Source organism: Punica granatum, chromosome 4 (assembly GCF_007655135.1).
Source record: "Punica granatum isolate Tunisia-2019 chromosome 4, ASM765513v2, whole genome shotgun sequence".
Taxonomy (NCBI): domain Eukaryota; kingdom Viridiplantae; phylum Streptophyta; class Magnoliopsida; order Myrtales; family Lythraceae; genus Punica; species Punica granatum.
In genome coordinates this window covers 11,012,120-11,024,198 of record NC_045130.1, presented here as the reverse complement: position 1 = coordinate 11,024,198, position 12,079 = coordinate 11,012,120, and the positions used below count along the sequence as shown (strand labels likewise).

At 41.5% G+C, this 12,079-nt stretch overlaps 3 protein-coding genes across 4 annotated transcripts; 2 read left to right on the top strand and 1 right to left on the bottom strand.

Moving 5' to 3' along the window:
* Nucleotides 1-263: 263 nt before the first annotated feature.
* Nucleotides 264-2,228, bottom strand: LOC116204760 (transcription termination factor MTEF18, mitochondrial). The gene has a single exon (XM_031537031.1). It carries the CDS (start codon nt 2,169-2,171, stop codon nt 531-533), a length of 1,641 nt encoding a protein of 546 aa, XP_031392891.1. The 5' UTR covers nt 2,172-2,228; the 3' UTR covers nt 264-530.
* Nucleotides 2,229-4,940: 2,712 nt separating this feature from the next.
* Nucleotides 4,941-8,608, top strand: LOC116204761 (poly(rC)-binding protein 4-like). 2 transcript variants are annotated; one of them, XM_031537033.1, is made up of 8 exons: nt 4,944-5,539; nt 5,843-5,944; nt 6,461-6,682; nt 7,072-7,130; nt 7,229-7,320; nt 7,450-7,562; nt 7,834-7,896; nt 8,229-8,608. In XM_031537033.1, exons 1-8 carry the CDS (start codon nt 5,174-5,176, stop codon nt 8,295-8,297), a joined length of 1,086 nt encoding a protein of 361 aa, XP_031392893.1. In that variant the 5' UTR covers nt 4,944-5,173; the 3' UTR covers nt 8,298-8,608. The 2 variants fall into 2 exon arrangements, with proteins under 2 accessions (XP_031392894.1, XP_031392893.1); XM_031537034.1 differs by lacking the exon at nt 5,843-5,944 and having other exon boundaries at nt 4,941-5,539.
* A 1,828-nt stretch (nt 8,609-10,436) lies between these two features.
* Nucleotides 10,437-11,780, top strand: LOC116205911 (transcription factor DUO1). Its single transcript, XM_031538606.1, has 3 exons — nt 10,437-10,660; nt 10,790-11,045; nt 11,197-11,780. Exons 1-3 carry the CDS (start codon nt 10,467-10,469, stop codon nt 11,635-11,637), a joined length of 891 nt encoding a protein of 296 aa, XP_031394466.1. The 5' UTR covers nt 10,437-10,466; the 3' UTR covers nt 11,638-11,780.
* The last annotated feature ends 299 nt before the right edge of the window (nt 11,781-12,079 follow it).

Here is a 12,079-nt window from a genome sequence, read left to right as displayed (position 1 = left end):
TCTTCAACTAAATGTGGACTTTCCAATCCAAACAAATAAGACCAAAAGCCTAATCAGTTCGACATGAGACTCGTTTGGGGCTGACTATGTTTCAATTCAGTGACACCCCCTGAGCCTATCACTGCAGCAAATATATCAAAATCTGTAACAGGAGAATAAATCTTAAGTGATCAGCACAAAAAGATTGGATCAGATGGCCTTCTTATACCAATTTAATATCTAAGTTTAATTATGTATATGAGATGAAATAAGACGACGAAAACTCAACTCAAGAACAACGATCCAGAGATTCTTCCATAAATAGCCATCGTTTAAGTCAAGCAGATAGATTAAGTACCAGCACAGAAGCAAGACAATTTACTCGTTGATTTGCAATTTCTACAATCAATCGATACAGTTAACTGAGTGAAGTCAGTTTCAAGATACTGCCCACACGATCTTCCGAATGAAGCTTAACTTCTTAAAACAATCAAAGTATGGTAAGTTTGTTTGCGAGCTGTACAAACTCAGTCCATATCAGGCTTATTCTGTCAAATCCTTTTGCACGAGAAGTGCTCCAGCCATATCTTCACGATAGCAGGATGAATCCAGTAGAGCCGAGCCATATATTTCTTTTCGCTGGTAGCAATTATGCTAGCAAAGGTGTAGCTCCTAGCACACAAGCCATTTTTCACGAGCCACATGTGGAAACTACATCTGGGTCTGATCCGATTCTCCAAGTCGAAGCACAAGAATGCTGGGAAAATGTCAAGGTAGTCCAAAGAAGATCCCATCTCATTGCGGAGGAAGTTGACTTTCTGTTCCAGTGTTTCAGGTCTCTGACTCAGCAACCTCGGGCAAGAACTGATCATCCTACAGAGCTTCCAGAACTCGATACCCAAGCGTAGAAGGCAATTGAAACGCTCTTGCAGTTCACTACTACTCCCGTGCACATTGGCCAATACCCAAATAGTCAAAGCATTCTCACCGAACCCAATCCCATGCAAGAAATTTAGCTTACTCATCGAATGAACACAACATCGAGATGACTTAATTTTCACCAGGCTCTCCATATAACCTTTGTCCAAGTCAGCATCGTGCTCACTCATAACGTAACTAGCTAACAACTCGTGATCACCCTCCCTCATCCGACTCAAGAACCAAATGTGCAAGTTCATGGCTCTCATGATTTGAGGCAGATTGGCCATTCTACTTCTACCCAACACATGAGGATAGTTACGAGAAACGTCTTCTAACTCTGCTGCACTCAAACCGAAATGCTTCAGTAACCCGACTACGGAAATCGCGGGTGTCTCCAGGTCAAGGCCTAAAACCTCGGGCCTGTGAAGAAACAAGGAACCAACCTCTCGATTACAAACACCAAATCTACTGAAGTAACTCACTTTCTGAACTAAAACCTCTTCAGGGCATCCAAGAAACAGACCTATGCATCGAATGATCGAATTTCTGACACTGCCCTCTTCAAAACCCAATTCATAGAACAGCCTAATCGTCCTACAGACCTTACACCAAGAATCCACATTGGCCTCAACAGAGCTCTCCAGACCAGCATCCAGCAAGAGTCTCTTCAAATCATCAAACAGGGCATCAAACTCACATCCCTCTGCAATCAACAAGCGGGGGAAAGTAAAGCAAATGGCGATGACCATGTCAGAACTGAACCCTCCGTTCTTCAGCTCACAGAGCCTGGAGCTCAGCTCCTCCTGGGTCCTACTAAAAATCGAAGCTTGCTCCCTATACAGCTCACCCAACCGGTTCCACGAAAACCCGAAGCCGTAGAGAGCGCAGGCGGCCTCGAGGCACCTCCTGTCTTCGGAGAGAAAGAACTTGCGGCGGGGCAAGAATGCGTCGATCTCGCGGTGATTAATGCCAATGGACTCGAAGAAGAACTCGAACTCGTTGATGGGGTGGTAGCGGAGGTGCTTGTGCAGGGTCCTGGAGAAATCGGAGGGGGAGGAGAAGTCTAGTGGGGAGATGAGGTCGGAGAGGGAGGAGGGGGAGTTTCGGGCGATGAGGTCGGCGAAGGTGAATGGGAGGGACTTGGTGGAGTGGAGGTAGTCGGTGAGGGCTTGCCGGGCCTCTCGGAGGGCCCTGGGGCGGTGCTTGTAGGGAATCTTTGGGAGATTCGCCGCCGTGGAGAAGTGGCGGGCGAGAGTGTGAAGGGGTCGCATTCTCGCCCGGCCTGGGCTTCGTCCCAACGGACCAACGGGGGGGAAGGAGGGACCGAGGGAGACAACAACGTTCCCCGGTCCAGATGTGCTTATATTTTGCCCACAAGAGTTGCTGAAATTACTAATCCTGCCACTAAGTCTAATCCCATGAAAATTCAACAAGTTCTTTTTTAATAATTAAAAGGAGTGGGGGTAACCGCATAGACAGGGCGTAACCATATAGGCTCAAATCCCATGATAAAATGTCCGATTTGAGTCATAATTACACCTGGACTCGATGTCTGAACTCATTATCACGATTCTAATGAAGAATTTAAGGAACACTATTTATTCATAAGTTTGTAATTAAAGTACTATCATCGCAAACAGGTTCGATCATAAATAGGAGGACATTCCCCCTTATTTACTTCCAAGAAAACTTGAATTCCTGGCATAGTCCTGGAAACACTAGTGCATTATTTAACCGAGCTATACCTCATTGATTGATTAAAATTTCAATAGTTTCGTTGACAGCATACAACAACTCTCTTTGGGAGACTCTTGATTGTCCTCTAATTCCTCCAAATCAAGAGGTGCTTATAACGCACCCAAAAAATTTTGGCTTTATCACAAGGAAATTTGACCGGTTTATGTCTAGGATATAGCAACTCTCTTTCGAAAGCAGGTGGATGATTATCCATCAATTTCGCCTAATGGAGAGGTGCTTCATTTGGCCCATAAAAGTTACTTAATTTACTCAACCTGCCACTGTCCATTAAGCAAATTTTTGGACAGATTTATTTGCAGGAAATAACATCTCCCTCTATGAATCCTCCGAAAAGAGAAGTGCTTATAATTCAATCACAAAAGTTGTTGAAATTCCTTGCTCTGAGTCTATTTGTAGAAAATCTAGAAGGGTGGGTTTGCACGAAATAGCAACCAAGATTGGTAAGGATCGTAACAGATCGTGTGATCGATAATCATAATATTTCACTTTTAATTAAAAATATATAAATATATACAAAAATATGAAGGTATATTTTCCTATAAATTTACCATTTATAACTCTTACTCACTATTCAAAAATCAATTATTGTTCATACAATCTCGAAGTACTTAGCGTAAATGAGTTTCGAAGATCACCAAGCACAAAAAAAAAATGATAGAATACCACAAAAGAAAAATAATAAAATAATTTAAAAAATTGAATGGGTGAGAAGAGAACCATAGGCCGAAACATGGGCTAGGATTGGGCCAAAAAAATTTCTTAAAATTGGTAAGAAAGCTTACGTGCTATCGGGATAGGCGGCTGCCGATCTTACGATCCAGCAAGCGATCATGAAAACCTTGACAACGACTCTCTTTCGAAAGCAAAATTGCCACAATCTGCTCCGTTTGATTTCGTAATTAAAATCACATAAATTTTAACTTTAATTTTAACTCAATACACTACACAATAAAAATACATATTTTTCAAGTAAAAAAATTTTAACTTTAACTTTAACTCAACACACTACACAATTATTTGTCATTTTCGACAACCAAAATCAAAATTACTTTAACTCTGAAACCAAACGCACCATGAATGTCGGAGAGATGCCTTACAATTTTCCCACAAAAGTAATCTAAATTACACTTACTTTGTTTGTTCATGAAATAAATCACACTCCATTGAATTTCACTTTATTTTTTCATCAATTTAATAATATAATCATTATTTTATTTTATTTTCAATTCAATAATAAATTCTCTCATGTATTTTTTAATTATTATTACAATTAATTTTTTAATATCAAATTATTTTAATTATTCATTACATTTCTCTCAATTCAACAATACAATCATTACTTTTTTATCTTCTTTTTAAATTAATAATAAGTTCTCTCACGTATTTTTTCTTAACTACTATTATAATCATATTCCACTTCATTATCAAACGTATTTTTTCTTAACTATTATTTTTTCTAGCCTTATCCTGCTAGAGAGGAAATATCGACAGTTCCTTCGCAAGGAATAACAACTTCTCTTTCAAAAATGGAATTGCTTCTCTCTTTGAATGATTATCCTCTGTCCCTCCAAATAGGGGAGGTCCTTATAACTTGCCTGCAGTAGTTGATAAAATTACTTATCATGCCACCGAGTCTATTCAATGGAATATTTTGACGGGGTTTGTTCGTCGGAAACAACAGTTTCTTAGTCGGAAATGGCCGTTTCACACCAGATCAAAAGAGTCATTAACGGTCTACTTACTGCAACAGCAATGGAAGGGTCTTAAATATGGGTGTAAAGGAACCAAACCCGAGCCAAAATATACAAGGTTAAGCTTAAGCTCGTCAAATTTTTCATATGCTCAAGCTTGGGCTTGAGCTTGAGCGAGCTTAAAAGCTTAAATTTAAACTCGGCTCATTAGATAAATCAAAGGCTTGGGCTCGGCTCATGTGGAGCTTGACTCATGTGAGGCTTGGCCAATGGGCCAAGTTCAATAGAAAGTTCAGGCTCGAACTCGAGCTTGGCCTTGACTCGGACTTAAGTTTGAGTACAGACTCGTTTAGATTAGAGAAGAAAAAACTATAAATTAAATTATAAAATAATAATATCATGTAAAATATAATTTAAAAATATCAATTATAACTTGATAATATTCAAATTCAAATCTCATTGAATTCAATTAAAATACTACTTTGATGGTGATGATGAAAAAAAAAAAAAAAGCATTTAGACTCGCAAACTTCCTGAGCCGAATATATTAAGCTCGGCTCGGCCCGTTTAACTGGCGAACTTGAGCTTGAGCCGAGCACAAGTTTAGTAAGAGGGAGCCGAACTCGGGTTTTTATTCAAGTCGAGCCCGAAGAGTACGAGCAGTCTGGTCACCTGTTAAATGTTAAACTGTATAACGATGATCACCGCCGGGGAAGCAGAAGCAGCGGCGGCGGCGGCGGCGGCGGCAGCAAAAACGAACGAACCACCACTGAGTGTCTGGCTTCTCAATTAGAACCCTGATCAGGGTAAACCCTAAAAATTCCATGGCTCAACAGCCTCACCAATTCCCCATTTACCCCATACTCCCCTCCATGAACCCACTGCCGATGCCCGTCCACCTGCCCCCCACGCCTATGCCATACTTGCCCCACGTGTCCGGTCCCGCACCTTCTGTCCCTGGATTCTCCGCCGAGCAGGTCCACCCTTCCACGGCGAAGCGCCGGCGTGACAGCGGAGATGAGCCGGCGTACGAATCCGGAACGAAGCGGAGGGCGGTGGCGCTGGACGTGATATTCAGGATACTGGTACCGTCGAGACAGATCGGGAAGGTCATCGGCAAGGAAGGCTACCGTATTCAGAAGATCCGTGAAGACACCAAGGCCACCATCAAAATCGCCGACGCCATCGTTGTCAGTTCTCTATTCTCTCTCTGTCTCTGTCCCTTCAATAATGCCTGGATCAATTGCTGCAAGTTTATGATGAGACGGAGAGTGTGAATTAGAGTAGACTGACCTGTGCTTAACTCGAAGTCTTGTTATCGGGTTCGAGGCGCAGAAATAAGGAGTTTTTACAGCATTGTTGTTGTCAATGTAGCTTCTGCAACATTTACGTTTCCATTTGCTCTGAGGACACTGAATAGAAGCTTAGGTTTCATGTTTGTTAATGATGATGATAGCAGTCATTTATTACTAAGATGACTGATGTTCTTTCAGAGGCATGAAGAGCGCGTGATCATTATAAGTTGTAAAGATACCGAGAGCAAAATCTCTGAGGCAGAGAATGCACTGCAACAGATAGCTCATTTAATTCTTAAGGTGATATATAATATTTCCTTTCGCTGCTGAACAAACTTCAGCAAATCAAGTTTCTGGCGTACTTTGGCATGCTGATAAGTTGATATATCTTGCAATGGTATTGAGATCTTGCAATGCTATTGAGAACTTAAATCATGATATTGCATCTGGAGTCATAAGGTCCCTTGGAACCTAATTTAGCTCGATACAATGGAGCCTCATCTTCTTCTCAAGTGATAGTGATGCTTTCAAAATATAGGAGATGCACTTTCTGTCTGGAAAGAAAGAATGAGTAGGATTGAAAATTCAAATCAGGAGATACTGATTGATTTAGAGGAGAATTTGGTATTGGGGAATTTCAATTGTGCAGCAACATATTGCCTTTTTTGGATTGGAAAATTATGCTCAATTTGATGTAGAGAAGCTGTTAAAGCAAGTAGTCCCCTGCTGCAGGAGATTGTCTGGTGTTATGCATCTAAAACCGGTTGTTGATCATTCTGGTTTGGTTGCATTTCTGAATAGTTACTACTGACACAGGAGGATGATAGCAGCAATGAGGCACTAAAAATTGGAGCAGCTCATGTGGCTGCTAATACTATAAGGCTTTTAATTGCCGGGTCTCAAGCTGGAGGTCTAATTGGTATTTCTGGGGAAAATATCGAGAAGCTCAGGAACTCTTCTGGTGCTACTATCACAGTTTTAGCTCCCACCCAGTTGCCCCTGTGTGCATCCGCTCATGAATCTGATCGAGTGGTACAGGTCGGTTTCTTTGTTGTCATCTCTGATCTTATTCTAATTTTGAGTGATGCCTAAACTTTTTCATCTAAGCATCTTGCTGAATCCTGCTCTACATTTTTTCTGCATTATTACACTGTCAAAGACAAAGGAGCAATTCATCATTACCCTAGATTTAGTTTACCTTTTCGATATATTTTCTCGTCATTGAATGATCTTTAATTGTTTGTCTTCATGCAACAAATAAATGGGGGAAATCAGGGTAATCTACAAATAAGCCTATCAAAAAGTTCAGAGAAGTACCAGCAGGAATAATTCGACTCACCCTTCTCATGGAAGTTTATTTTCTGTCTGAGCCCCCTCCACTTTTTTTCCTTTATGAGTTCTGGCTGATGTTTATCAATTTAATTTAGTTATCAGGTGATGTCCCGGCAGTGCTCAGCGCTCTGGAAGAGATAGGGCACCAATTAAGGTCCAACACTAGATTTGATAATACATCATCTTTTGGCTTGTTCATTGGCATGCTTTTCAAGAGACTGATGTAAGCAAATACATATCACTGTCTTTCAGAGAGAATCCACCCCGACAGGTGATCTCCATCAGCCCGGCCTACAATTATAGTTCAATTCGGCCAACTCAATCATCTATTGACCCAAATTCAGGTAGTCCAATACCTTCCTTGTTTTAAAAAAAAGAAAAAAAAAAGGCACTCTTTCTCCTTCTTGCAGCTCTCTCAAGATGTGATTTTCTTTTTGTTATGGCGAATCACCTTTGGGACAAACATCTTGCAGCTGATTATGTGACATTCGAGATGCTGATTTCCGAAACATTGGTTGGTGGGCTGATTGGGAGAGCTGGCTCCAACATATCAAGGATAAGGAATGAGACGGGAGCAATGATAAAGGTATTGACAGATGTGGGATTGCTAGGAAGTCCTTTTCATATTTGGAAATATTTTCTATCCTACCACGAGAATTTAGTGCTGGTACATTTTCAAAATATCAAAAATGGATGAAAGAGAATCTTTAACTTGAAAGAGACTGTCCATTTGTCTCTTCTACCATAAAATATTAACATCAATGAATTGTGCTTCACTGATTTGTGCTTGTGCTCTATATATCTTGCATGCCCTTGTTGCATTGTCTATGGTTTCAGGATGCTCTCCCTTTTTGCAGGTGTATGGTGGGAGGGGTGAGCAGAAACATCGGCACATCCAGTTCGGTGGCAATGCCCAACAGGTAATTCATACATGTTTATTCTTATGTGAATTTACTTCTTCTTTCCTGTTCATTTACTTAGTTTAAGGGTGTTCAAATAAAATGGGGATCTTTCTTCCAATAGGCAATAACTAATTTGAAAAAACCATTGACCTTTGTGTTATGAAACAGATAACCTCACGGTGTCCTGTTTCCTCTATAGGTGAAAGTACTTATAATCAAACTTCAAATGCAAATGGAAACTAAAACGTAATCAACAAATATCATTACAGCAAAGCTACAGGGACATGTCGTTGTGGTTTTGTTTATTGTTGTAAGGTTGTTGCATCTTAAATTGAGTTTATACATTACAGGTGGCTTTGGCCAAGCAGAAGGTTGATGAGTACATATATTCTCAGTTGATACAGCAACCGGATGCCTGACAGCTGATGTAGATTACTTTCTTTTATGTCTGGTAAATGAATTGGTTGCGTGCTATGGACCCGGAATCTTTCTTTTCTGTTTTGGTTGGGAGGGAGGCTCTGTATATAGATGGAACGGGTTAGCTCGGGTTCTCGTAGTTATCTCGAATGAAGATAAATGCATAAGGTTAAGGTTATTAGCGAAAAGGATGAGAACCCGGAAGATGGCTCATCTGGTTGTTGTAAATTAGCAATTGTATAACGGTGTCTGAATTCAGAATACAAGTTTCTCCCTCACAGAAATCACAAATAGAGGGTGTTAACTGAGCCAATACGAGATTCAGTAAGCTCGAGGTTGACAGGGAATTGATACGAAGGCTTACCACTAGTTTCGTACCATCATGAATCGTCCAGCACTTTTCTAGAGCACCATTTTCCCGAGCCATAATTGAGAACGAAATATCATGCACTCAATCTGATTATAAATAAACTTGATGAAAAGTGCGAATATGAAGTGCTCTTTGTCGGACAAAACACTCTTTGTTATGTAAGGAACATATATAGTTTGATCATATATTAGTACAGGATGTCTCTACTCCATCTCCTCCCTATAAGGCATGACGATGGAATAATGTAAACATTGAATAATTCTCTGGAAGTGCATTAACAGTTCATTCAAGTGTACCGAACGTGTCATAACGGTTTGAAAGAGGCTCGGTAGGATATGAAAACATACATTGTTTCATCACATTCTCCGAGAGTCTCTCATGAATATGGAGGCACTGGTCGCACGTGGGGCGATCCCAGTCGACAAGCCTCTGTACGGGCGCCTGGTACGTAAAAATATCAGAAGAACCTGCCATTTGACGAACAAGCACGAGAAGAATGGAGTGCAGTGTTGAAGACCTCATGGCATAGAGGTAGAGAAGTTTTCAGCAGAATATGATCAGCTGATGAAAGAAAGTAGATAAATCCAAGGCGGCCACCACCGCGCGCCCTAGGTAGCGAGGCCGACGACTTTGGCCGGAATCGAGTCTCGAATAGCATTGCTCCAGGCAAGATTGCCAACGACTTTGGCTGGAATTGAGCCCCAATTATGAGCACTATTCCAGGTGAGATCGACGGTGACTTTTCCTGGGACCATGGTGTCGGCTTTAGGCCTCCACTGTTTGTCGATTGGCCGCTTGGTGGCTCCACTCTCTCTTCGCGAAGAGTTTAGGCAAAATAAAATGGTTGCGGGACTTATTTGCAGGGTGGTGTCTATCGTTACAGATTCTATTGTCCAAACCACCAGCTTTGTGGAAACAAGAAATGCCAAATATTTTTCTGAGGTGGCCGAAACGAGCGTTTACGTGATCAACGGTATCACATCATCTCAGCAAAAATAACAAAAAAATTTAAAGAAAAAGAGAGAGAAAGGCCTTAATCAGAGAACGCAACCCCGATTGGGGTCGTTGGTAACCTCAGAGGGCGTCGGCGACTCGAGGGTGGTGGCCGGGATTGAGTCAGTAAAATGGATGGAAAATGATAAATGCCTATCATGACAAGAAAATTAAAGATTATGCATTTTTTTTGTCAAAAATAAAATTCGTGTCAAAATTGAAAATGAATTAAAGGTTATGATTTTTTGAGATATAAACCCTTTTTTATTATATAAAAGTTACAATTGAATTACCTCACAAATGATTACCATGCATCTAAAATATACTAGCTCAACATTTGGAGCAAATTATTCAGATTTCATTTATATTATATTGGGTCTCATGTACATCACCTATCCATTTTAACTAAATTAACTACTTTGTAGTAAATTATTTATACGTAGAGTGCGTAAATGTTCGGAAATTACCCGAGTTAAACTTGGAAGTAAGTGTACGATAATACCCCATTTTAGTGAATGCACCATAGGATCTGAAAACAATGGGTTACAAACCATCTGTGGCTTTTGATTGGGTCACATTTATCCTTATGATGATTCCGAGTACACTCGAGTCCTGCCCCTCATTTTTGTAATCCTAAAAATGGGGGAATGTGGGAATGTGGCAGTAACCGCCCATAACTGTCACTCCCCCTCACCCCTCAAAACCCCATTTCCCACGACACTCGTGTTACTCCTCCGACCACCTTCGACCTCGTCTCTTCTTCTTCTTCTTCTTCTTCTTCTTCTTCTTCTTCTTCTTCTTAAGTAAGATGAACCGAAGTACGAGCAAGGACGAGATTCGGAAAGGCCCGTGGAAGGCCGAGGAAGATGAAATCCTCCTTAACCATGTGAGGAGGTACGGCCCTCGTGACTGGAGCTCCATTCGATCCAAAGGCCTCCTCCAGCGCACTGGCAAGTCCTGTCGCCTCCGTTGGGTCAACAAGCTCCGCCCCAACTTGAAGAAGTAGGCCACGCCACCCTCATTTCGCCTGCCCCTCTTTGATAATTTGGCTCTTGAATGCGATTCCAGATTGGTAGTTTATTTTCTAACATTATATATATGGTTTTATTTATCTTGCACTGTGCTGGCTAGTGGGTGCAAGTTTACACCGGAGGAAGAGAGGATAGTCATAGAGCTGCAGGCACAGTTCGGGAACAAGTGGGCACGCATCGCCACTTACTTGCCTGGGAGGACCGACAACGATGTGAAGAACTTCTGGAGCAGCCGGCAGAAAAGGCTTGCCCGCATTCTGCAGACATCAGCTGCTTCTTCATCATCCTCTTCCTCCAAGTCCCTCAGAACCAAAAGGAATGTTCCAGTCCGCCGCAATACTGTTCCATCTATGGAGGTACAAAATCGACTGATTACCCGGAAAGTAGTTTCTTTTGATGAGTGAATAACCAGTGGACTGGACTTCAATGTTCTGTATCCCCAAGACTTGAGTTTCGTTCGATTATTCATTCAATTGAAAATCGCTCTCCTATTTGTATATATTGCAGATAGCAACACTACCTTTTTTTGGGGAGGAACCAGAGCAACCATGTCCGAAGCCTCAGCGTCGCTCTGCTGAGGACTCCGAGACCCTCAAAGCTGCGTCCTTGCCGGAATTGGAGATCCCAAACTCGCTTAATGACAATCCGATTTGTGCCAACTCTCAAGAACTCTTTCCTCCAATACTGCAAGCCCCTGAAGCGGGTATGACGTTCCTTCCAGGGGGCAATGATTTTCTCGGGAGACTCGAGGATTCCAACTTATTCGATGCATTTGAACCCATTGGGGCCGTCAGCGGGATCGGAGAGGCCGATCAGTTTCCTGGGGAACTGCCTTTCTTCGAGCTGTCAGGAGGTTTTAGGACCAGTAATCTGGACAACTTCTTCGACGACTTTCCGACGGACATGCTGGATGATGTGGGTTCACCTGCTAGCCCGCCAAGGCCGTAGCTTGCAGACTAGGCCAATGGCGAATAATTTGTCGGAGTAGATGCAGATGGCAAACTTCTTTTTTTTTTTTTTTTAACTTCAGTAGTTACTAATTTTGGAATCCTTGTTATTGTCATGTACTCTAAAATCAAATTCTCACGCATGGAATGACCAACTTGATGTTTTGCCTCCATTCCATCATCTAACCGTCGCATTTAGCATAGTATTTGATTTCGAATTAATATATCGGACTTCCAACCGATTTCAATGAAAAATCAATGACTTTTAACTGTCACTATTCATTCCTTACATGAATAGAACAAGTTTCCACAGAACCCCGGCGTCAACAAGCTCGATGGCATTACCGACATATGCTTTTCGGTAGGATTACCGCATCCGCATGCTTTTAGAAGATCAGTATAATATACCAACGGTTTGTGTTATTACTAATGTATTGATAAGT

Excerpts from the sequence above, each read along its gene's own strand:
- LOC116204760 (XM_031537031.1), bottom strand. The coding sequence starts at position 2,171 with ATGCGACCCCTTCACACTCTCGCCCGCCACTTCTCCACGGCGGCGAAT.
- LOC116204761 (XM_031537033.1), top strand. The coding sequence starts at position 5,174 with ATGGCTCAACAGCCTCACCAATTCCCCATTTACCCCATACTCCCCTCC. Across the intron at positions 5,945-6,460 it reads TAGCTCATTTAATTCTTAAG|GAGGATGATAGCAGCAATGA; the intron begins GTGATATATAAT and ends CTACTGACACAG. Across the intron at positions 7,131-7,228 it reads GAGATAGGGCACCAATTAAG|AGAGAATCCACCCCGACAGG; the intron begins GTCCAACACTAG and ends ACTGTCTTTCAG.
- LOC116205911 (XM_031538606.1), top strand. The coding sequence starts at position 10,467 with ATGAACCGAAGTACGAGCAAGGACGAGATTCGGAAAGGCCCGTGGAAG. Across the intron at positions 10,661-10,789 it reads CTCCGCCCCAACTTGAAGAA|TGGGTGCAAGTTTACACCGG; the intron begins GTAGGCCACGCC and ends TGTGCTGGCTAG. Across the intron at positions 11,046-11,196 it reads ATACTGTTCCATCTATGGAG|ATAGCAACACTACCTTTTTT; the intron begins GTACAAAATCGA and ends TATATATTGCAG.